Here is a 27,114-nt window from a genome sequence, read left to right on the forward strand (position 1 = left end):
ATAAACTGGACTAAAACGAAAATTATGGCCATAGACCCATCCTCCCCAGCTGCCAATCCTTCAGTTAGCCTAGATAGCACCACTAGCATCGAAGTTGTCCAAAGGTTCACCTACTTGGGCTCCCTAACTTCTTCCGATGGCTCGCTTCTTTCTGAACTACAAACGAGAATATCCAAAGCGTCTTCTGCCAAGAGCAGACTGAACCGTTACCTCTGGCGAAAACCAAACATCAGTCGCACAACGAAGCTGCGGATTTTCAACGCCCTCATCGGCTCTGTGATGCTCTATGGAGCTGAAACGTAGCAAGCTTCAGCCGCAACCCTCAAGGCACTTGATGTCTTTCAGTCGAAGAGCCTGAGGAGGATCGAAGGTCCACGATGGCTCGACTTCGTCAGCAATGAGAAGCTGCTGCAGCTCATCAAGCAGTCTCGGTTTTCGACCCAAGCAGCCGAGCGAACACTACGATGGTTCGGACACCTACTTCGAATGCCTCCACACATACCTTCGAAAACGATCCATGACTTCGACCCTCTCAAAGCCGGTTGGAAGCGACCTCGCGGCCAACCGAAAGAACAATGGTCTGACAGCCTGTCCGAGTTCCTGCGGATGGAAAATATCAGGTTGAGCGATGTGCAAACGCTTGCCATGGACCAAAGTGGATGGAGGAGACAGACGCCACTCTCTACGCCGAGCAGCGCCCAGCAGGAGACATAAGTCAAGTAAGTAAGTCAAGTCAAGTCTGATTATTTTCCCGTAGAGCAATAAAACAACTATTCTGTAACTATTCTGTGACTCCAAGTTAACATATTTTAAACAGTTAGTGCTAAAGAACTGTAAATAACGAGTGGTTCAGAAATTCTAAAGAAATGAACCGGATAATATTTAATACATCAAAGAAATTGCTTTTTAAGCTGATACCAAATATATAAAATTCATTAGGTTTAATGTTTCCAATCAAAAGCAACGAGCCTGAGAAAATTTGCCTGATTTTCAAAAACGGAGGAATCACCCCCACAAAGGGAGCGATCCTAATGAAAATCATAGCCTACCATCAAATTCAGCATATCAAAGAGCGCTTTTTTCCTTTTTTTGGCCAGAAGAAAGATCACAGTTACGTGTTTATTTTTTATTATTTTTTTTTTTTTTTAGGGGGTAATCATATCGGACCAACGGTCCTAGAAGATTGGGAGAGGCCTCATTCAAACGGAGATTAAAATTTTGGTACTGTTCTATTAGCTGTAAGACACACAATAATGCGAAGAAGATCAGATAAAAACATGTTAATGAAATAAAACAAAATATGATGCAGATTTAATAGTTTAGAAAGTTTTTTTTTAAAGTTTTGGACCTTTCCATACTCAATGACGCTGACGACATCTTGAATTTAAGTAGAACTGTATCGTCTATTGAGGAGAATTTTTCTGTGCTTAGTAGGGAGTATGCCAAAATTGGTTTCAATTTTAATGTTTCGAAGAGCGAGGTACTTACTTTCGGCAAATATGTTGGTGTTGTTGGATGCGTACATTTAGTAAATCAGTGTGTTCAGTTATCTGATTATCTTAGGCCTACGTATCTCGGTCTTCCGATAGGGTATAGTTTAAACACGACAAGGACACTCCATATCTCTCATCTAAGTGAAAAAACTTAGAAAAGCATTTGGTGTACTAGTTTGCTGTAAAGCTTGCTACAGCAGTTGTATTCTCGCCCGTGTCTACAACGCTTTTGCGATGCCTCATGTCCTCGCATTGACTCCATTTCGGAATATGTTGCAGCAACTGATAAAAAGACTATTAGATCCGTAGATTTTCACTTCGTGAACTTTCTCTTGTGTATACCCCTATGGGCTAGAAACAGAAGTCTAGTGTCAGCATATGGGTTAACTGAGCCACTAACCGTGGCTGAGCAGCGTCGCGGTCGCTTTTTTTATAGGTTTGATAGAATAAACAGCCTCCAAACTGCGTTGTGTTATTAGAAAAATTGTAATTTTTCTCGGTAGTATAGTTTTCTTTGTTAGTGCGTTTTTTTTTTTTCTCTCTCTCTCTTTTTTTTTCATCAAATACATATTTAAAACTTTTAGGCTATATATTTGTAAATTTTTAAATCATATAATGTATTATATAAGTAAACAAACGTAAACTAGGTACCTTTTCACCCCCTATACCCCAAAAAACTAAAGTTTAAATATTGTACACGCAGTGAGAAACCACTGTTTTCAATAAATTATCAGTTGAAAAAAACCTGTTTGACTAGTTTCTTCCTTCTTCGCATTATCGCTTGCCTTACAGCTAATAGAGCAGTACCAGAAATTCTAATGCACTTTTTAAAGTGATCTCAAAGATTGTGCCACTGGAAAGAGGCATTTTTCTGCACCAAATCACGACATTGCCCCAAAGATGACCTATTGACTGAATATTCTGAGACAGCAAATCGACTTAAAAGTATTAAAAAACTAGATTTTGAATTTCCCAGTTGCAGCGGAAATGATGCCGCACGGTGGCGCATTCGTTCCTGAATTCACGCAGTCCATACGAGATAAATTGTTAATATATAGCACCATCTATTACTTTCATATGTCTACCGGCACAGAGGTGGAAAAGGTGAGGCAGGGCACCATGACACCTAGGAAATTTCTTGGAGGCGAGGGGGTAACAAGTACCACCAGGAGCTAAGTTTTCAGTGATTTTAAAGAGTTATTTTTATTTTTCCTTATTTATTTACAATGTTTCAATTTATTTAAGCATTTGTATACAATGTACTTTCTATGTATATGTATACAATGTACTCTCCAGAGGTCGCGATGGCTTTAGCCGCGTAGAAGATCAAAAGTCACCTAGAATGTCCATCCATGTAAACAATAGTTCCCCTTTATGTCCAACCAAAATTCAGTAGTCAGAATATTATTAAGCAGTTATTAAACAAACTCATCGAGAATTTACTAAATATACAAATTTTGTCCAAAACTTTATATACAATTCAATATTTTGATACTTAAGTAGTAAAATATATCAACACCCGTGGGACGCTACCAATTAATTGTAATTACTTATGTATATAATTTAACAGCAAGAAATCGAGGGTTTACGGGGCCAGTAGCCCACACCATACCTTTGTTAGGCCAGGGCATACTTTGAAAAATTATCAGAAATTAAACGATAAAAAAAATTGTTCAAATGAAAGTAAGGAGCAACATTAACACCAACAGAAATTGTTTTATATATGATGGGGGCTGCCCCTTCTCTTTACGCTAAAGTGTGACTTTATGTCCCAATCCTTCGATAACGACGGCTGAAACGCAAAGCATAGTGGACTGGAACAAAAGATTTCTTAAAGCACTAAAACCTTTAGCGTAACCACTGAGAAATTGAGATGCTGGCAGTCCCCCCCCTATTAGACGGAATAAATGTGTGTTCGTTTTCATTTTTAACACTGCTCCTTTCTTTCAATCAAAATCACTTATTTTTTATTTAATCATTAGTATTGTTGATTTCATTCTTTAAAAAAAGAATTTGATATCTACATTATGAGGAACCAATCAACACTCTTTTTTTTAAATGGTACATATTGCATAGTGGTTGCAATAAGGCAATAATAATAACTTTAATTACCTGTCACCAACACCAATTTCTAATCCTTCTGGGCTAATCCATTTAAGGTCGGTAATCAAAGTTGGGTCAGGTACTTCTGCTTTACAATTAAAGGCTAAGGGGTTACCAACTGCTGCTGTGTATTGTCTGCTGTTGCTGTGCGCAGGTGTAATCACAAGTCGTGGCTCTTCCGCCAAAGTCACTACAAGGAAATAAAGTTACCTTTTTTTTACAATTGATTATGTGTGGTCAGAATGTACTCCCCAGGGTTGCCACACCTAGTGATTTATCACTATTTCTAGTGATTTTTTATGTTGCCTAAACAAATAAAAATTACTAAATCAGCACATAAATCACTAGATTATTGAAGAAAATCAGTAAACCAGCAAAAAATCACTAAAAGTCTAGTGATTTTTATTTTCATCGGATGACAACCCTGGTACTTACATTCATAGGCTTAAGGAATATAGCTTTGCCCGTAAACTCGGTTCAATAGACCCCAGTGAAAACTATGCCACTAATTCTTTGCTTTTCCAAATACTTTTTTCTGATTTGTAGGAACGTGCACTGAGGTCTACGTCGCCATTCGGTAAATAGGTTTGGTTAAAATGAGCAAAAAATTAGAGCATGATCGAATATTCCGGCAGTGTTTCTTTTAACCATAAAATCCAATCTGATTTTGTTTTCTTTCTTTTCAGGAGACGTACTGCGAGTCTTTTTCTATTACGATTATACGAATAGCAAAACAAACTTCAAAAGTTCTTTAAGACTGCGTCAGCTAGCACAAATTCTGATCTCGGGACTGTCAATGACATGTGACACATTAAAGGACTCATTTCACGATTATGGCCTACATGATGCTCATTACTTCATTGAAACACTTGGGTAGCATTAATTCACTATTAAAAAACTAACAATATTATTATCTGAATAATACTTTCAATAAACGAAAATTAGCTTTAAAACCTGTTTACGGAAAAAGCTACACAAAATACTTAATAATAATAAATTTAAAGAAAAAACTGATACGTAAAAAACTCTAAATCGAAGCTGGATTATAGCTCTTGTTTGAACGAACTATATTTTTTCGGCGAAATTACTATTTTCAGTTTTATACTTTTTCTTTTTAAGGTGGGTGAAACAAATAAAATCGGTTAATATACTCGTAGATTCCCTGAGACTAGAGGCATAGCGTTAATTGGATGATCTCCCCCTCCCCCCTACACTCTGAACAGTAGGTTCTCTGTGACCAATTGATCTAAAATTAAAATTTTCGGTTTCTCTGAAATGAACACTTCTAGTGACCCCCCAGTCAGCTAACCTGCTCATCTGTGAAAATTAGGATTATTTGATGTCACTAAAATAAACTTTTTGCCGAGGGGTAAAATAGTAGAACATAAAATCAGTAGTTATCCATAATCCTTGATTTTTTGCATTATTTATTTTTTCTTCTATCTTGATTTTTTATTATCGAGTGAGACTGTATGTTGATTTTCTTTCTTTTTTTTTCTTTTGTGTATGTGTTTGTTTAAGTTTTTTGATGCAGTTTCATAATATTAAGTAAAAATATACTTAAATTATTTGTTAAAAAAAAAAAAATCTTTTTTAATTTTTTTTTTTTTCAAGTATTAGTTAAATATTTTTAATTTCATGATAACATATTTTAAAATTTTAAAAAAAAACAGACGTAAAAAGAATTATTCAGAAATTAGTAGTTATTTGAATTCAGCTCATAAAAATCATTAGAAGAACTATTTAAATCCATCAAAAATTTTATTATTTAAATAATACAAAAAGTAAAATTTCACAAAAAAAATAACAATTTAAAAAAAAAAATAATAGCACAAAACTGTAGAAGAGCTGTAGGCGATATATATGTTAGAATATAGTGCAATTCCTATTATAGTCAAACTTTACTGTTTTTGGGGGAAATGAAAGGTTTTAGGTTTATGTGTCAGTGCATTCGAATTGTAGTTCAAGTCTACAATTTTACGAACAATTTATAAAACAACACTTGCTAATCATTACAAAAAAAAAAAGTGTTAAAAATAATAAAAAACATAATATTCACGTCCAGTTAAACAAAAGAATAATAAGAAAATATAGACAAGATTCCACAGGGCAATAAAAACGACAAACATTAAAAACAAAGCTAAAAAAGAAGGGACTATTTCTGAAACAACGATTAAAAAGCAACGTTTTGAAGGTTGTAGAAAATTATGAAAACCTACGCGCCATAGAAACAATCCAACGTAAAGTCACAAAAATCATTGTATTTAAAATATTCCGAATTTACAAGTCATTCCAGCTTTCACTAATACATACGCTATAACCACATGCCGATACCCTACCTATCCAGCAACTGAATGAGGAGAATAGAAAATACTCCGGGAAAAGAGACAAGTCAAAATTTTCCAAGAGGCTTGTACGTTTCAAGAGTCTACTTCCTTTCAATAGGACAATGAAACCTTTGACTATGACATGAATAATGTTTTTTAGAAAGCCATACTAGCCATCTATCTTTCCTAATAATAAATATCGTCTGACAAATCTTGAAAGTTGGATACATCCTCATCAGGAGTATATATCTCTAAATATTAGAAGAATTTTTTACTTTTTTTTTAAGCATTTAAATAAAAAAAAATGAAGGAAAAATTATTATTTACTGAAATTCAAGTTTGTTTAATAATTCAAGCGAGTTAGAAAAAATATGGGACAGCTTCTCTAGTGTCGATGGTTAAAACAGCTGACCTATCAATTACTGTGACTCGACAATGAAATATTCTATTATTTTAAACCTTGTTTTAAGTAATTAAAAGAGCGAATTTGGAAATTAGTCTGTTTGTTTTTTCTTTTTTTTGTAGGCTATCAATTTAATGACCTTCTCCTAAGCAATAATTCTCTTTTTAATTTTATTTTTTGGAGGGGGGGGGGTCCGTGTTGTAAGAAAAACGGGAGATTTTATAATACTGAATAGGACGAAAAATATCATGAGTTAGTTAATTTGAGTTATATCTTGCGTAGATATAGCTGTAGATATATCTTGCGTAATAGGCGTGTGATTTTGATGTCGGAGCTCGTAACCTTTCTAGGAACGATGTCAGAGCCCTTGGCAGAAATGAAAAGAACAAAATTAAAGACAAATCAGGAGGCTTATTGACGTACTCCTTAGTCAGGAGCCAGAAATTACAGAGGAGAATTGGGGGGCAAACTAAAAGGTGGAGGACAGAGACGTCCAAATATTCCGGACCAGTCCTTTCCAGTCCATTTGGCTGAATCCGCAATCATGCCCTTACGTGAGGACCAGGTACAGCTAAGCTAAACCACCCCCAAAAATTTGGGCTATTCTCGACCTTGACTTGGCCAATGAAGCGATGAGTGAGGAATATTTTTGAGGGTCAAATAACTGAAACGTAAGAAAGCAGTGAAGAGACCTGTTGCCACGGTCAAGCTCTAGATGAGGACTTACGAAAAGGATACAGGGATAAAACTGGGTGTTGTCCGCGCCCAAGGCCGCCGCCAGGAGATGGACTCGAGCTCTCATGAGCTCTCCACTTAGGAGACTTACCCGTGAGATGTTCAATGATCTCACGTGTACCCTATGACCATTGGATGGCAATCCAGAGGGTATGACTAAGGTTAAGTGTAGAGGGGGAGGGGTCTCCTATAAGGCCGCGCCCAAACTCAAGCCTATAAGTAACTTTGTCGTGTGTAGGAGTCCTAAATTGGAGGTCAGAAACCAAGGTTCAAATAAAAAAAAATTAAACTGATTTTAACGGGAAAATTAAAGTTGAAATAGTAAAAATTAGGGATGAAAGATCCCCATCCGTGGAGTCAACGAATGCAAGGTAACAATGAATTCTTGTCAACAATCGCGGACTCCAAGAGCCTGGAGCCAGAAATGACGGAAGGCTAATAAAATTTTGAAGATGAGACTAATTCTGTTGACTCAAGTTACCACTCCTCCTTAAGACAAAAAGAACTTAAATGGGGATCAAACTTGACTAAATAGTCAATACCATCTACACTAAAATGAGTCAAGCATATGATCCACAGAGGCGAAATGCATTCTACGACTGATTAGGTCTGATATACAAATGATCAAAGAAGCTATAACAGGAATTATAAATTTTGGAAAGAACCTATCCTCAATAGAGACGACTGAGTCTCCAATTTGCCAAAACTTCGAGATGGCCGCCGGCAAAGCAAGAAGGCATCTGATGGAACAATGACAAGCCACGATAAGCCACCGACCTAAAATATTCTACAGCATTGATGCCAAACTTGAGGATACAGTAAGGGAGGGGGAGATCCGATAACTAGATAACACATGGTAAGTGTGGGGTCAGTTCCATGAATGGCCCCCAATTAAGCATAGCGGTTTTTCAAGTGTGGAGTCTATGGGCCTTTGAAGCCTGAGGCTCAATCCCTTTTTATGGTTGCCTACCGAGACTAAATTAATTGATTAATCCATCAGTGTTGTATTTTTACTTTATGATGGGCAATAACTGTACAAATACATACACGCTTAGATTCATTTCACTCCATTCCCAAGGTAAGATTTTATCCTCTAACTTTGTATATAATGTGTGGAATATAATGCTTTATTCAGCTCCAAGTTTGACCTCTATAAAGAAAACTCAATACAAGAATTAGCTTCTCTCTATTTTGTTCTTCTTTTTTAACAGAGTTTGGTCTAGGATTGGTGGGGGCAATATTTTGCTGAGTGATCTGACAATAATATCCTTTTTTGGCTACTGTTCAAATAGCACATGTATTTTGCCCCATAATTACAGCCCATGGAGCATTTGAAGATATTTATTTTTCTACTTAATTATATAGAAGAAAATATTATATTATATCATGTCTTGTTTTGTAGTGGAAATTCCCCGAAATTTTCAATTTCACCAAAATACTTTATTCGTGCTTTCGTTACTTGTAAGAAGGGCTAAAAATTTAACTTTAAATATTGTAAACTAAGCATAATCAGATATCGGACCATAATTTCACAGGTATAAATACCCTAATATGCCTTTGAACAATTGACAATAGAATAGAATTTATTGACACAAAAACCCAAAGGGCCGTGGTCACAAAAACAAAGACGCTTTCATACAAACTTAAAATGGCACAAAAGTATAATCTAGGCTAGTGAACTATCGCCCTCATCCCTAATCTTAAAAAACCTTTCTTTATGCTCTATACCCATCGTCAGGAACCTTACTTTATTAGAAACAATTTCCCAATTGTTCAATACTCCTGTTAAAGTTAAATACTGTAACGTAACGCATTATGCACATCCGATTTCCTACACCTATGCTATCAGGACATGCTTCCTGATTAATTTTTAATCTTTTTAATAAATTTACTTATAAACCGTTCTTCACTTATAAATTATTGAATATTCACCCACTATTTTTTAATACACGGTTCAGCACTCTAACGACAAACTCTTACATTAATGCTTTAACAACCTCCCTAACTTTCCTCTTTTTCTCCTAGGTTCTATTGACACTTTGCTATTAAAGCCTTTTTACTATTATTAATCCTAGCTATATTTCTAACTTTCCTTCACGGTTCTAGATAGACAATTTTGCGTTCTAACTATTTCCTTTCGGTAGCGGGTGGAAACATCCAAGAAGAAGGCCCAAGTTCCGATGAAACAACAGTCTCGGGAAATTCCTGGAACAGGATGGAATTCTGCTATCAGACGCAGAGGCCCTAGCTGCTGACCCCAAAGAAGGCTGAAGAGACTCTCAACACCAACCAGCATGAGGATTAAGTAATTTAAGTCAATTCCTATAAATAACCCATTCCCTTCGTTTTGAATAAAATTTTCACTGAATTTAGAAATAATTTCAATTGCAGGGGACACTTGATGCCGAATCTGTCCTAACACGGCATAAGTTGCACCAAAATGACGAAATACGGAATCGCTCTCAAAATTGTTTCTATTTATTAGAAAGCTTGAAGCCATGATAAAGATTCATCATAAATTGCTGTGGCTAGCTTTGAATTATACAAAATTTCCATGATCCCAAGTTTAAGCATTGCCTTCTTTAGCTGTATGTATTATAAATACAACGAATCCCATATTAAACAGTTATGCGGCAATCATGTCATTCTGTATAGTATCATCCGCACACTGCAGATGCGTGTTTTTGTTTTGTTTTATTTAAAAAAGGGGTTCTAGAGCTTCCGGTTAAAGCTTTAGACCGTCAAGACCGATTGGCGATCTCGAAAATTCTACTTTCCCGTAAATTGACCCTCTTTACAGACCAAAAAAAAGTTGTAGTTTTTTTTAATTGCACCTTATTTAAGTCAAGTTACTTTTGACTGTCAAAAACTGTGTTGCAAATTACAATTTTAAACTGAATAAGCCCCTTCAAATTTTTACTACCACACCTTCAATACGAAGTGCTCGTTAGAGAAAAAAGAGAAAACACCATAAAGGCAATATTGTTCTTTACTAAGTGCCACCCACCTAAGGCACGTGACATACTTTAATAAAAATACACACTTTTTACTGTTAAATCCCCAAAAGAAACTGTACCCATAAATTATTCAAAATCCTATTTTACTCCGTGTAAAATAATGAAAATCTCAGATATTTTATTGCGACGAAATGGCAGCATTTTGTTGGGTAAGGGAGCGAATCAGAGAGAAATTACCACTGTGGTATATTTTCACAATTATCAGGATAACTTAGAAAAGTTAAATAGCAAAAGTATTGTACCCAACATAGATTTATTTGAAGATAGTTTAGCAACCACAAACAGCAAATAAAAATTTGACTGAGAACTTGCAGATAACTGGCTCTTTTTACTATCTGAATCGATAAGGGTAGACCTGAAATCACGGAAATCATGAAATACTATGAGGGATTTCTTATTACAGAGGGATTGATTACAGCCCATTTATGGCATTTAAGATATTATATAGAAAAAAAGACACTTCTAGAAGTGATAATTGAACCATGTACAAAAATTAAAGAATTTATAGCTCCAAGAATTATCGCTCCTGCTCTCCAAAATTTTGAGCAAGTACTTGCTAACATTAACGTTCCTGAAAATACATCTTTTGATTCATCCATATCAGGTACCAAGTCTCAAACCTCAAAGAAATCTTCATTATTTTTATCTAAGGTAATGGAAAAAGCACCCATATTTTTGGAAGAATTTAGAAACGAAAAAGAAAAAATTCAAAAAGAAAATAAGAGAACTAAGAAAAAACAAAAAGAACCACTCCAACGGGTGGGTAGCCCTGTGTGTAGAAAAACAAGTAAAATTCGAGAAATTAAAAAAAGGGGACAGGACTTATTGAAATATCAATCAAAAACTCGGAAGACAGTAATGGTGATGATGAAATGGAAGAAGAAAATAGCGGAAGCGACTTCAATTCCGATGATGCCTTTTTTTCATATTGAATTTAGAAACTCTTATTCAAATGAGAAAAACATTAACACTAGGTAATTAAACAATGTACTTACTTACTTACTTGTACTTGTTGCGGGACTAGACGCGGACGCCCCACCCGGCATCTAGAAGACTACGCATGATTGACTCCCAGGTGTCGCGATCTTGTGCCATCTATTCAGCAAACCGGAGGCAGCAGCTCTCCCACTTTCTGCCAAACTTTCGAACGCCGAGACGGGGGTCGAGGTCGTTTTTGGCAGTTGTCTACCAAGTCTTAAATTGACCGCCAGGTCGCCTGCGCCAATCTGGCAAAGGGGCAGCTAGAAGCACTTGCTTCATGATGCGGTCATTGGGTCTTTTTAGGACATGGCCAAGCCAACGCAGTCTTCTCTGTTTGACAATCATGGCGGCGGGTTCGATGTTATAGCAGCGGTGGCGCACATCAACATTTGAGATTCTATCGGAGTATCGAATCCTCAGGATTTCTCGTAGACAGCGGTGGTCAAAGACTTCCAAATGATGGAGATGAAGCACCTTCAGTGGCAAAGTTTCGACTGCATAGAAGAGAACAGATCTAAGAGACGCTTTATCGACAGAAAGTTTTGTGTTCATGCTGATCTCCCGCCGGATCTACAAGTGGCGGCGGAGTTGTGAGAAGATGCCTTTGGCTTTGTTGATTCTGTTCTGTATGTCAAGGTCACAGCATCCACGATATTGAGCCAAGATAGGTGAAGCTGTCAACTTTTTCCAATTCTTGTCCGTAAAGCACAAGCTGATAATCCGACTGTATGTTTAGGTCCATGACTTTAGTTTTGGCCGTGTTGACTTTCATACCCAGTAGCTGAGAGAAATGTGCTATTTCATTTAACATTGCTTGGGCAGTTGCTGAATCAGCAGCAAGAGTGTCGATGTCGTGCGCGTAGTTCAGGTCAGGCACGTTAATGCCCAATCCCATAACAACACCATCAAAACTCGAGAGTGCACTCTCTAGAATCCAGTCTATACTCTAGTTAAAGAAAACAGGGGACATTATGCACTCCTGTTTTACAGCACTTTCAACATTAAAGGGCTCAGTTTCTTCCTCCAGCACTCTTACTGTCGATTTGCAATGCTTGTAGTAGGCCTTCAACAGCTCTATGAATTCAACCGGCATACCATCTTCCAACATGATTCGCCAAAGGTTTTTGCGAGTTACAGAGTCGAAAGCAGCCACAAAAACAAGGAACATGTTAATTATAGGGAGTTTGTAGCGTTCGCACTGTTGGAGAATAAGGCGAAGAGTGAAGACCTGGTCAGTGCACCATCTTCCTCTTCGAAATCCGCATTGATTTTCACGTGTCCGCTCATCCCTTACTTCCTCGAACCTTTTAAGCAAAATCATCACAAATACTTTGGTAGCCGTATCCATAGATGATATGCCTCGGTAGTTGCGACTGCCGCATTTGTCCCCCTTTTTAAATACTGGGATTATAACTGACACCTTCCAATCAGACGGGAAGGTAATTAAACAATGCCTTTGATGCATGATTTGGGGAAAATTTCAAGAGCTTCAACATGAGAGAAAAGCAATATCTTTAAGCAACTGTAAGTTATTATTCCTTCTTAATAAGATTCGTGACTTTACCTCTACCCTACTAGACTACCCTTTTGGGATATACCTGCAGTTCTTACTGCCAAAAACTTAGTAAGAAAGCTAACAGATGATCGAAATCAGAGAGCCACAAGCTGCAATACCTAGACTTTACAAAATGGATTAGTAATTGGAACAATAGATATTGTTCGTTTTAAGTTACATTAATAGCAATTTTGATATTAGTGTTCATTTTTCAATTAGTTTGGAAGTGCGGGAAAGGGAATGTAAAGCTCGTCTTAAAACTTCCAAACTTCCAAAACGAAAACTTCTAAAACTAGCAAAGGTTAGTTTTTCTTTCATAATATATATGTATCAAGTATCAAGAAAGTCAAAACTGAAGATATATACAGGAAAACTGATTGAAAAACCAACATAATTTGCTCTGAGAGATCGGGCTAAAATCCCACTTTAACAAACAAAGAGTAAGTGGGAAAAAGATAACCTTCGCAGATGAGTAGCACAGTTTTTCCTCCTTCCTAGAAAAATTTTTCGCCTTTACCTCCTCCCAATTAAAGTAGACATCCCTGGTGTTTAACTCTTGGTTGTCAGCCCTTCTAAAATTATTAGACTGTGCATTGATCTACGGAGTCTGAGAGTCATGACAGGGGCATATATTCACGAAAATATAGGGAGGGGGAGTAAAATGTATTTTTGAAATCCCATGGGGACAGTTTGTTGTTTTCCAATGTTTTTCTTAAATAGAAAATATTTATAGGATATTCTTCAAAAACCTAGGGCAAGAGGACAACTTCTCCCAATTGGCACTCTTGAAAACGATAATTTCGTCAAGTCATGTTTAGCTCCCTTCATGAATAGTAATCGAAAAAATGAATCTAAATTATGGCTGGAGATGAAGAAATACATGCGTATAAATAGGGAATATTCCCAGTTTCGAAGGACCAGCTTGCATTATGACACATCCCTACCTGAATGGCTTTTCCCATTCTCAGAGGAATAATCAGGTTCCACAGTTTCTTCTTTTCAATTTCGCAGACGAAGTGCATATGTAATTTATGGATTTTGGATCCTTAAGAATATTGACGGCTTTGATACGCTAAGTTTTTATTTAACTCTAGCTGCTATCATTTAACTTGTCAGAAACCTTTCAAACCCTTTCTTTTTACCCTAAAGTTTATGAAACGATGCTCTAGAGCATGGGGAATATGATAGAATTTCCGTGAGAATAGAACGGCTTAATTTATTCACATCTGGTTTAAATAAAAAACATGTTATGGTTAAATCTTTTGAATGGCATTCGGTAAATAAAGCACTTTCAAATACCAACTCGCTATGCTTGTTGAAAGCGTTTAGAAAATCACAACTAACAGTTTAGCATAAACACTGAGGAGTTCAAGAGTGGCACCTCTACTCAAGCACAGGATAATTTATGTCCGTCTTAAGTTTCAATGTCGCTCTTTACTTTCGTTTGAAAAAAGGGGCTTTTTAACAGATTATATAAACTTATTCAATCGAATTTCATTTTACGGTGCTTGACTAAATACTAGTTTAACTATTTACTGGTAGGCGTAGTTGAGAAACGGTGAATGTTATTGATATGTTAGAGCCAGGGTGACGTATTATATTGCGTTCAAGTATCCCTAATTCGACCGATTCGGCTCAGTCTAACTCCCCGGATATAACCATGAAACACTTATAGACAACTAGGCAAATAATAAGAATGATCACACGTACTCTAATGTAAATACTTATTACATATCCTTATTACATAACTTATTTACATATCCCCCAGGGTGTGTCACTTTTCACTATTTCTGTCCCTTTTATTTTCTCTACCTATAGTTTCGTATGTTTTTTATTTTTGAAATGATTGAATTGTTTATTTACATATGACATCACTTATCCTTGCTTATCCTACATCTTATAGGGTTGGCAGGGGTAGCTTATCCAATGACTAAATCAGACTGTTCAATATTAGAGCTAGGTCAAACAAGGGAACACATTATGCCAACGTGTTTGTTTATCAAACAAACCATGAGTTATTGGATTTATTACAAAATTGTGCCAATACTGAGGTATCATACGAAACTTGTTGCGAATTTGCGAAACTGATTTCCCCAGGATTGAACATCGTACCAATAGAAAATGTAACAAGAAGGTAAAATACAGCCATCGAGCGTTTCATGTCTAGTGTTCTAAATACAAATATCTCATTGATTACTCAAGTTTGCCAATGCCATCTATTAGGAAAAATGATTTGGCTAGTTTGCGCTGCATTAGAACTATAATACTGAAAGATTTTCAAGCTCTTATGGAAACCAGAAGCTCTTATGGGGGCAAAAACAGTCTAGCATTTAATTGTCAAGGTTACTCCAAATAGTCAGGCTATTCATTCATACCCAAATGTTACAATTTAAATGGAAACACAATTCAAGCTACGCGGGAAACCGCACAAATATACTCAGAAAATCACAGATATAACAAGTGGTGCCAACGAAAGGGGATGGGGGGGGCAGAGGTCGCTCTTAGCTCAGGATCATCCGACATGGAGGTCAGTTGTTGGTACCCTTTATACCACAAAGTTTCAAAGGAACAGAGTCTAAATCAGAAAGGCTTATTGCAGTGCAACTATTTTATTTATTTATATATTTTTTTTTTAACTAGATTCATCTTTTAATTATCAGAGCTAGGAAGTTTCATGGGAAAAGAAACTTGGAATAACCGCCCTGTATCTCGCTGATATTCGCGTTTTCTCGATTGTCTCAGTAGGTCGGAAACCAATCTCCTCAACTGCTTCAGGATAAAAACTTTTGGTTTTCAAGTCGTATATGCTTGATTAAATTGTAAATTCTTTTTTTTTTACACTAAAATTCCAACTTTAAAATACATATCATCATAATCTATATTTACTGGGGCGTCCAGCTGATTCCCCCACTGACAATTACCTCCTGGCATATTCCCCCACACATAAAATTCATCAACCAGAGGGAAAGTAAGACAAACAAAAAGAATAAATAAAAGAAAGAGTTTCTGAATATTTTACCTATACTTCAAAATACATTTGGAATATATGGTGTGAAATTATTTATAATTTTAATTTTTTTTTTTATTCTTTTTTGTGGGGATGGTGGGTTATTTTAATCTAATATTAATATAAATTTTAAATAAAATAAATTGATTGCTTTAAAAAAAAAAAAAAAAAAAAAGACACAGAAATACAAAAGCAAATAAAACAGGATATTCTCAACACTATAGACCACAAATATTTTGGAATATAGATAGAATATTATAAAATCCCTTCTATTATAAATTCTTTTATTTATCATACTTGCACTTGGGCTGCTATATTTTAAATAGGGGGGGAGTGGGGAGGGGTGATTTTCCAGGTGAATTTCCAACGAGAGGACTAACCTGCAGGGGCGAATTTCAGGGAGAATTGCCCACACCTATTAACCATTCACGAATCACACCTATTCACGGATCAGCCTAAAACCATTTTCTCTAGCTGTCCCTAGGGGGAATGGGGATTAACACACATAACCATGAACAAACTCTATAGCAAAATGATCATTAGACGGTGCGTCCGGGCCGGGGGGGGCGATTCAAAAACCCTTCGGCAAGTATTGCTTTAATTACTTCAACAATTGTTGTCTACTTCAATATTCTTCCATTTGAATAGAATGTCAGTTTCTGAACCACTTGTATTTTACGAAGAGGGAGTTAAATAATTTAATAGATGAAAGAAGAAAAATAAGGTAAGAAATAATTTAATAGATTATAGAAAGACAAAAATAACACCAAACATAACCACACTAACTACGAAAGTCATGCAAGTATTTTAAGATAAAGGAAATTCATTTAGTACTTGGAGCTGCAGATCGTCATTATTTATGCGTTATTACAACATAAAAATGATATTTCTTGCTTTCATAAACTGCTTTCTTTCAGACATGTAATGATTCATACATTGAAAGAGAACTTGTACCCTTCCTTGTCTGTCTTGTTACCTTCCAAGAGTCCGAGAAAAAATTAGGATCGAACGCCATCTATTTCAAATATGGTTTCAAAGTCTTTAGGCTTAGAAGAGCAACGACACTTAAGTCAATGCGTTTATGACATGGTCTTACATCAAGCCAGACATTATTGAATTCAGGGAAGGGGGAGTCAGCACCATGGGACAGAAACCCTAATTATCCGTTATCCAGGGATTGTTTCCATAACCTTTAGTATTGTGCCAGCTGAGAATGAGACAAATGAATTCACTTCCCAAAGCATCTTTCTTTAAGCCGCGTTTGGGCATGCCTGGAGGCCCTGAAATAAATGCACTAATTTTTGGAGTTAGTTTCTGGAAACAGTGACACCAATTACGAGTCTCGGCTTCAAAATTTAACTAAATGATGACACCCTACTTTTGATTGAATATAAAGGTTAGTAAAGTGTTATGATTTACCGATATTTTGATGTTGCTTTTTTTCTATTCTTTCTCGACTGCTGTTTTGCTGATTTATAAACAAAACAAAAATGAATAATTGATCATTATTTTCTTTTTTCTTTTTTTTTCAATTCAGCAACCACTTTACCATTGTATTGCAATTCAATATTTGCAATCTAATACCGTTAACGACAGCAATGCAGCAGATACAAGCAGAAGTTAAAAATGACACATAGTTACAACCACTCGTTTGGATCGGATTCGCGAAAACCTCGAATATACCCACTTTATCTACCTTGAGCAATACCGATTTCCCTCTGAACAATACCCTCAGAGGGAAAAGTCGCTCTTTCTCTTTGATTGTAGCAATCATGTTAACATCTATCCATTGCGGGTGCTCAAGTACTTGTGCATCTGGTTAGGTTATTCTTCGTCCAAACCTTGGATCATGTCTTCCTGTCTCTGTGTTCGACACATTCACACCGACTTAGTTCGCGACTACTTGACCAGGGCCGTCAGGTATGGGGGGAGGGGGAGAATAACCCCCTCTCCAATGTTTTTGGTCACTGGGTAAAAATAAAAGAAATCGGTAAAATCGTGGAACTTCGTGCCACGATTTTTCCGACGTCGCTAAAATTCTTTGTTCGGCCACGAAAATACTGACATGTCATCTACAGAACTTAAAAAAACTGTTTCGGATGCGCTTGATGGGATCAATAGCATTGCCATGGGGTTTATATTCTCTGAGAAATATCTGATTTTGTGAAAAGCCTACAGCTTTAGTTTGCATCCAAAGCACAAGATACCTATATCATAATATTCATTAGTTTAGGATCTGTCCAGTCACCAAACCTAAATTATAATACTACTTTATTTTACAGAAATATATAAACTGTTAAAACAAAATGAAATTTTCCTTTCGCATGGTCGTGGCGTATTCGCATCTTTTTTTCTCCTAAAAAGTTACATAAAATTTCTAAAATGTAATTCGGTAGATGAACAATCTGAATCTCAGCTATTAGCACAAACTTGGAAAAGATGCCTAAACCTTGATAACAAAACTTGCACAAGGAACATCCCCATAATCATGGTTGGGACGAGCCACGGCCCATAGTAACCAAAATAAAAAAAAAACTTTAAGAACAACAGACAAACGAGAAAAAATTGCCATTCTAGTTCTAGCTGATTCAGGAATTGTAACTATTATCTAAATTGGTCTTAATGGTAAATGTTATTTGGATGTGAACAAGGAACTATGCAGTGGCGGATCCAAGAGAGGGGCGAGGGGGGTGTGCGCCCCCCTAACGTAGTCTAACATAGTATAATTTACTTAATTAACGCAATATTGCGTTAATTAAACTTGCTCCTAACACAAGTCCATCGGATCAACCTATTTTGCCCCCCCCCCCAAAAAAAATCCTGGATCCACCCCTGGAACTATGACTGTTTGTCTTGTGACGTTACTTTGGCCATGAGAGGAAAGTTCAGTCCTTTCCAACTTTTTCCGAATTTAAGAAGTTTAAAGACGTAGGAAGCCATTTTAGGGCGACTGGACTTTTGAATTTCAGCATAAATGGCCAGCATTCTTTTTTTTGTAAATGGGGGCTTTCAAATCAATCTCATTGGACTAGCTATAGAAAATTGGGAAAACTAATCAAGTCAAATTTAATCATAATCAAGTCAAATTTGCATCATCACGCTTGAAACAAACGATTCGTTTAATTAAATGCCGTGCGCAGTTTTTATTAGTAGTTTCGTTAACCAGGAAGAAGCATGATCACACCTAACTCTGCAAAATTTGCCTACTGGATTATCCTATTGTACCCTTGTGCTTTTATATCTTTCGCTTACAAATATTCATAAGTAGCCCGCATTATTTAGTTTTAGAAAATCTACATCATTAATGATAAGAATTTCAAGTCAAGGATAGTAGGCTACCACTTTCGTTTGGATTAGAAATCATGGTGAACAAGAAACATAATTGAATTAGCCAATTTTAATAGCCCTACTGTACCCTTTCGCTGATGTATTTTGTAGAATCTCAATCAAATTTCTTCAAATTCGAGGAACAGTGTGAATTTTCGCTGTATTTCTCGAATTTCCCTGAATGATCACTGGGTTTTCTGAAATCACCGCGAAAATTTAAGTTCGTGAATATACGAATTAACGCAAAATACATATCGTTAATTTTCAGGTAGATTTCGAGGAGCCGAGTTCTTTTTTCGGAGAAAATTCGGGAAGACCCCGGATTTCCAGAAATAGTGGAAGAACTGAATATAGTATCTCGTATAGAAATTGTCTTTACTTCTGTTTTATTCTAACTCTTGTTTCATATTTCTTATCGTTCTTTGTTTTAAGGGTTCAATGTTTTTCAACATTCTACATTCTTATGAGAGGCAAGAGTCAATAAGTTCTCCTCCGCTGGCCAAGACTAGGTTAAATATTTAACATTTCCATTTCATCCGAAAGTCAAACGTTACAAACGATTGAAAAAAGATATATTCACCCACTAAAGCGATTAATACTGGTCAAACCCAGTCCCCGCAAGTTTCAAATGCTCCTAACATTTGACTACAGCGATTGTCGAACAAATTTTGACGGGGGGGGTGCCGACCCCGAGGCCTTTTAAGTATAATTTACTTTATTATCCTTCCGAGTCTAATGACCATCAATCCAAAAAAAAATATTTGGAATGCCCGATCATGTCTGAGGTCACCAAAATATTCAGTGGATTTTGAGACACCTTGCATTCTAGGATACTTAGCTTCTTTTTTTTCCCCTAAATTGATAGAACCTCACCTTGACATTAGGAAAAAAACACAAACCCGTTTCGACATAGGTCTACATTCTGCAGTTTTTTGTTTTTTTTTTTGTTTTTTTTTTGTTTTTTTTTGTTTTTTTTTTGTTTTTTGTTTTTTTTTACTCTAGTTGAATTCTGACCCGATGACATTCCACATTCCACCTCAGAGACCGAGAGACTAAACACGAATACAAGTTCATTAAATACTTAATAATTCCATTGTCACTATCACGGGTCTTAACCTGAGAAAATGAAAATAATCAAAACCTTTGAAAATGAGTGAAATTGACCCATTAAAGTAGTTTTTGATTACCAGTCAATTTACAAGTTCCTAACGCTGGTAACTTTCAACAGAAAAGATTTTTTTTGGACAAATTTTGCATGAAGGAGGGGCTGGTCCGATGGGATTTTAAGGATATTTATTTGGTACTGGGGCATTATATGGGCCTTTCTAAAAATCTAGCTTGGTTAATGCTAATGAAATAAAATAAAATAGAATGAATATATAATAGGGTAATCTTCTATTAAACTGACTCTTTTATATAGTGCTAGTTTGGTCAATGCTAATTAAATAAAATAAAATAGTATGACTATATATAGTTTAGAAACAAATGTGTGATATTTATTGGCACCTTGGGGGGGGGGCAAATTCTACAATATATGTAAAAATAAAACAAACCAAGGAACAATTTTATACCCCAAAAAACCAAAAAAAAAAAATTAAAAAAAGTCATTGCATTTGTTTATATCCCAGAAGGCAGTGTAATCGTATATCTATTTTCATCACGCATCTCAGCCTCATTCATGACTTGTATTCATTGCCTTTTAGAGTCATTTTAATATAAGAGTAACAAAAATATTTTATAAACAAATTGGGGAATTTTATTTGCACATTAAGGGGGTGGGGTAAAAGCAGTGCATATATTAAATATGTAACCTAACCTAAGTACCCCCCCCCTTAAACCCCTAAAAATAACAGTTTAAATATCGTATACGCAATGAAAACCACGCTATGCATTCCATTACTCTATAGCGGTGTCTTGAATTAACACGTCAAAAACGAATTTTTCGTGACTGGTTTCCTTGTAAAGTCCCATATAGTGCCCAAGTACCATTTATTTCTATCGTTCCTCATAGGCTAACAAGAATCTCTCCAAAAAAATACTTCGAGTATCCATTCAACCATTTCCAATATCACAAACATATTCAATGTATTTTGAGATAACCTGAGCTTTGGAATTCTTAGTTTTTACATTCCAAATTTAATTTAGAACAAGAATACGAACTAAATATACTCCATTATTTATGTAGGGAGTTCAACAATTTCAAATTTCACATATGCATTTTCGGACTCAACTAGTTCAATAGTCTTCCCTCGAAATTTTTTCCACAAAAACTCACTTGAAAATAACATCCCTTTATTGTTTTAGAAGTATCGCATAGCAACAGACATACGTCAAAATTTCACCCACCTGTTGAATCCCTGGCGTGTTCAACTCGAAACCAGTGTCAAAACATTATGGGATTGGTGTAAAAACAGAAAATGCTACATCAAGCACTATTGAATTTCAAATGAACTACCTGCTTATATCAATGTTTTCTTTGAGGGAGAACCCAAGACTGTGCCAGAATGATGTCATTAGTTAATATAGACATTTGACATATTCCGAAGAATGTTCAGAAAACACAATATGAGAACAATGATGCACGAAATAAAAAGTAGTGCTTCAAATTTAAACTGATTATGATGTTACTGAGGGAAAGCGTGTTTCGCAAGGAAAAGACTAATTTTGTGTAGAAATGAGTTATATCTGTAAAACATACCATAAACGGGATTTTTTTTAATTTCAATTTTTAGTGTTTTGAACCAGACCCATTTGCAGGGCCTTGTTCGGCGGGGGGGGGGGGGGATAGGTTTAAAATTACAAAAAACAGGGAAAAACAAAAAAAGAAAAATTAAGTGCGTTTTATTTATTAAAACCTTATATATATTTTTAATTACATATTATTGTATTAAAAGGACAAAACTTAACTCTATCAAAATTTAAACTTTTATCATTTTCGAACAATTTCCATTGTCCATTCTCATTGTGATGCATTTTTGGCATTTAATACATAACTGTAATTGGACCAATTCGGAGACATGGATCTACCTGCGTAATATACAAAATATATTCCCATACCACTCCCAAAGAGGTTTAATCAGTATAAGACCATAACAAGTCACAACTATGACTCTGGTTTTTATTTCAAACTAAGTTTTGTTGACACTTGTTGACACCGCCTGCTGGTAGGTGAACCAGTGACAAGAATTTAGGAGCACCCCCTTTCCCCTAAGTGGCCGAATCCAAGCTAGAATTCTACTAATTTTCGGTCTCTTGTTGAATTGTGAACATATCTGACTCAGTCTTTCGTTTTAGATATGGACATGGTCTATTTGTTGCTGTGGAATTAAAAAAACATATTCAGTGTTTTTAATTCTCCCGTGTTCAAGTTAGGCACTTCTTTGTGTGAAATACCTTTTTTAATAATGACCATTATCATAGTTAAATACAGAGATGGGGTGGGGGGTAAATTTCCCCTAAAATAGGTCTGAAAGATCTCCTTCCTTGAAAGATTGATACCAGACCTATGTACACCTATTACCGAAGATACATTAATAGTAGATTGGGTAGCTCCAAAGCCTCTCAAAAAAAATATGTCTAATAATAATTCATTTAATTATGATGGGACAGGCGTTGGAATGCTCAGAGAGGTTATATGCGAAGCAGGTTTTACTTAGTCGTCACTGGATATCCGCTAGGTTTTATTCGGCGCACTTCAACTTATCAAATGGTTTAAAAGTTTAAGCATCCTGTGTAAGTGTCACGCTACTACAATTTGTACTTATTTTATTAACAGTGTCATCTTTATTCTTTCGTTATTTAAGCGTAAGAGATTCAACAAAATCAATGAGATATTTCCAAGGAAACCTAAGATACAGAAATTTAGCAGTTTACATCAACTGTCATGCAATTGTTCTTTGTAAAGATGATTTGTTCATATCACTAGAAAACAAAAAGGTATTCCAAGCAGAAAATAATGTAACAAAAACGTCCACTATTAAAAATGATGCAGCAAATTTGCAAACAGATCAATAGAGGGGCGAGCTTATATGCATAAGAATTTGTTTCTAAAAGCAAGTCCTATTTTTGAATACTGAAAGCAAGCATTATTTTGGAATCTCCACGAAGTTGTTTCCGATTGAAGCTGTCGAAGCTAATTTACAATGCTGTATAAGAATATGAAAGACACACTGGTTTACGGTTTGGTACAAACGGAGTGTCTGGTTATGATTTTATTGACTACGTCCTTTCGATCTTGACGTACGCGATGTATTTTTTAAAACTCACAGCTGAACAGGAAAACCGACTCACTGCATATGAAAACAACTGTCTTCGATGTATCCTGAACATTAGCTAGAAGAATAGGATAACAAAATTGAAAATTCGCCACTACACAAACCAGCCTGATGTCGCTGATGTAGTCAGGCAAAGAAGATGGCGCTATCTTGGCCATGTTATCCGTATGCCAGGATCGAGACTACCGAATATGCTTCTCAAGTGGCAATCAGACGACACGCGAGGACGAGGAAGGCCTAAAAACACGCTTCGCAGGACATATGAGCGGGACAGGAGAGCCCTTCATGCATCCTTAATCCCAGAGTGGGAGGACATCTACACCGCAGCTCGTTTGCGGGATGATTGGAGGCTGTTAATGGACGCCCTGTGTGCACTCTGGAGGTACAGGAGGAGCTAAGGTCTAAGGAGGTCTAGGTTTATTGGGTAACATACGAAGATATTTGACAATCCTTTCAAAACAGTAAAGAGATTCGTTAATCAGGTACTCATCTTTAGAAGGGCCACTACAGAAGGTACCCACTCATCTTCAGACCTACTTCATTCCCAATTCTACTATATGGCTTTTCAGCGAGTGTTAAGCTAAATTAGACACTAAGTTAAATCAAGAGTTTGTTTTTCGGTTTTGAAATAACCGAACTTTGTGTTTTGAAATTTAGCATTATTGACTCATGGACCCAATCTTTCTAGACTTATACGTTGAGATTTATTTCAAGAGACCACAAACCGCCCTCCCAAAATCCCAGAAAATATCAAGGACTAGAACCGAATCCAGGTTTTTTGTTCGGGGAGGGGGGGGGGGTAAAAAAAATAAAAAAGCATTAGAACATTGTTTACATACATTGTGTTAAATTTTGACGACTCGGACAACCATTAATGGGGGGAGGGGGGTTCAAACACACCCTCTGGATGTGGAATTATCCAGGGCCTTCCTGATCTATGCCTGGCCAATCACTAGTAAAATAAAGGTGCATCAGTGAGAAGGAGAGATGTTGAACGACATATTCTGTGCCTTTACACGGAGTTTCTAAATTTTATTCATCTTTGTTTTTGTTTTGTTTTTTTAAATATGAGCGTGGATTATTGCTACAATGTTTCGGTCAAATGTTCGTGGCTAGATGTAATGTCCATGAATACTCAACCAGAACAGCATCCCAGATAAGACGACCTTAGGCTTCAACTTGAAGAACATTCTTCTCTATCCGTCATGTTGGACCAGGGTTTTATAATAGTTTACCAAATGAATTATTAGTTGAAGAAAATATTACTAGTTTTAGGAGTAGGTTAAATCTCTGTGTTTTGGGGAGTATAATATTTCTTAGCGATTTTCTCTTGAGTGGTCTCTCAGTTGTATTTTGGTTATTTTTTTTATTGTGGTTGTGTGAGGGTGGTAGTGAGAGAACGGTGATAATTAGTTATAGTTTGTTTTTTTATTTTAGGAGCTGGACTAAGTTGGAGGAGGTTGTGCCGTGCTTTTTTTTATTTATTTATTGTTTTACGTTGTTGATAGCGATGTATATATCAGGTTTTTTGAAGGGTGTATAGCCTAAACAAGTTTGCTTCTGGTGGTTGATTTATTTATTTGTTTGATTTTAAATAAAAACCCTTATTAAGTCAAAGTTAAAAGTAGTAATGACCCTATGTGGTAGTGGTAATGGCTCGTACGACGAGGATAACTGCGGTAACAGTAAGTTTTGTTATGATATATTCATTAATTTTGTTTCTTCACCCTCTTCTTCATAAAAAATTAAATAAGATCGTGTTTAGAAAATGCTTTTTTCATTCTACCCAGAGGTTCGAATATATGGTAGCCCATCACTTTGCGACATTATGGCGTCAAAACGCAAATTAAACTCCAATGAAAAAAGGTCATGTGTCGCTTCTTCAATCCTTTTAATTATGATTATCATCTACTTTAAAAAAAAACAATGAAAGAAAAAAGAACAAGGTTTCTTAATTACGAATTTTTCGATTCATAAATTAACTATCCACCTAGCAAACGCCTAGCCACCTAACCAGACAAATCAAACAGTTCGTGGTAACGAACTGTAAGTAAGGAGCGACCCGGCTCAATGGTAACCGAAACTCTAGAAAACGGGTTTTTGATACCAATAGATATATCAAAAGAATCAGATTTCAATGCTGATTTCAAATATATAACTTTCATCAAGTTTAGTGTTACCCATCAAAAGTTACGAGCTTCAGAAAATGTGACTGATTTTAGAAAAAAGGAAGAAAGAACCACTAAAAGTTATAGAACCTTAATGAAAATCACACCATCATATTCAGCGTATCAGAGCACCCTACTGTAGAAGTTTCAAGCACCTATCTACAAAAATGTGTAATTTTACATTTTTGGCCAGGCGAAAGATCACGGGTGCATGTTTATTTGTTTGTTTGTTTTTTTTTTGTTTTTTTTCCCCAGGGGTGATCGTATTAAACCACTGGTCCTAGAATATCGTAGAAGGGCTCATTGGAACGGAAATTAAAGGTTCTAGTGCCCTTTTTAAGTGACCAAAAAAAATGGAGGGCAACTAGGCCCCCTCCCACGCTCATTTTGTTCCCAAAGTCACCCGATCAAAATTTTGAGATAACCATTTTGTTCAGCATGTTAAAAAATATGATAAAAATGTCTTTTATAGTATTGGTTATTGGGAAGTATACAGACTTTTTCAGAGGAGATTTTTTCTGGTAGGTGGGGGAAGGAGAGGGTCGGGGGCTATATGGAAGGATCTTTCCATGAAGGAAGTTTTCATGGGGGAAGGGAAATTGCCATGAAGGGGGCGCCGGACTTGCCAGCATTATTGATTGGTTATTGGGAAGTATACAACCATTTTTAGGACGGATGTTTTCTGGAGAGGGGGGCTAGAGGAGGGGAGTACTCTGGAGAAGAGTTCCGTGGAGGATGTTTCTTTGGGGGAAGGGACATGTCTATGAAGGGGGCGCCGGATTTCCAAGCATTATTTAAGAAACGATCAGAAGTTAAATAAAAAAAAACAAGTTTTTTCAACTGAAATGTAAGAAGGAATGGGTCTATGAATGCGATTCAGACTTCAGACTTCCACCTCTTTTCTACTTGCGTTGTTTAGCAGATTCTAGCCATGCTGAAGGGTTAGATGTAGAAGCTTGAGAAAACCTTTCTAAGCCATAACTTGGACACATAATTTATTAGGCTACTAAAAATTAAGGTACTTGGGCATTATATGGGCCTTTCTGAAAAGTCAAGTTTGGTTAATGCTAATGAAATAAAATGAAATAGGATGAATAGGCCTATATAATAGTTTAGAAACAAATTTGGGCTAGCCTGTATAGCCTATTTGCCCATTAGGGGGGGGGGAGGGCAAATTTTAACATAAATTAAATGCGTAACATTACCTGGCCTCGGTACCGTCCCCCCTAAAACCCCAAAAAAAACAGTTCTAATATCGTGTACGCAATAAAAACCATGCTATCATTGTATTATTCTATAGCGGTTAACCCGTCGAAAACAGGTTTTTCGTGACTGGTTTCCTTGTAAAGGCCCATATAGTGCCCAAGTACCAAAATTAATAGGCCTAGACCAAGCCTGTAGCCTACTGCAGTTTTATCATATCTTTTTCACTAAATAGCCCAACACAAGAAGCTTTTCGATGATTCCTCACCCAAACGACAGGAATAGGCTATAAAACAGATCTGGGTCAATGTCGCGGTTGAATTTGGGTTAGCCTATCAGCAGCCATCCAAGAAAAAAAGATTTAGAACAAGTTAAAAATTCAACAAACCTTGAAAATAGACGAAAGCTAATAATGCCAAAGCTCTCCACTTCATTGTTGGCAAATCCAACTTCATTCGACTAGAAAAACAGCCTTCTTGAAAATTATTTAACTAATTCAAATTTTACCGGTAACTTATAAT

At 36.2% G+C, this 27,114-nt stretch overlaps 2 protein-coding genes across 2 annotated transcripts in view; one reads left to right on the forward strand and one right to left on the reverse strand.

Annotated features, from left to right (window-relative positions):
* The window catches only part of LOC148950179 (uncharacterized), a 555,619-nt gene that overhangs the window by 295,451 nt on the left and 233,054 nt on the right, over window positions 1-27,114 (forward strand). The gene's annotated exons all lie outside the window — the stretch shown is intronic.
* Window positions 111-27,114, reverse strand: LOC148950181 (fasciclin-2-like). Its single transcript, XM_089091316.1, has 3 exons — window positions 26,982-27,114; window positions 3,606-3,786; window positions 111-156 (listed from the first exon to the last, which is right to left on the reverse strand). The coding sequence occupies exons 1-3, from the start codon at window positions 27,046-27,048 to the stop codon at window positions 111-113; spliced, it is 294 nt and encodes a 97-aa protein (XP_088947442.1). The 5' UTR covers window positions 27,049-27,114.

This window comes from Artemia sp. Qi Xiang Cuo, chromosome 7 (genome assembly GCF_049724085.1).
Source record: "Artemia sp. Qi Xiang Cuo chromosome 7, ASM4972408v1, whole genome shotgun sequence".
NCBI lineage: Eukaryota > Metazoa > Arthropoda > Branchiopoda > Anostraca > Artemiidae > Artemia > Artemia sp. Qi Xiang Cuo.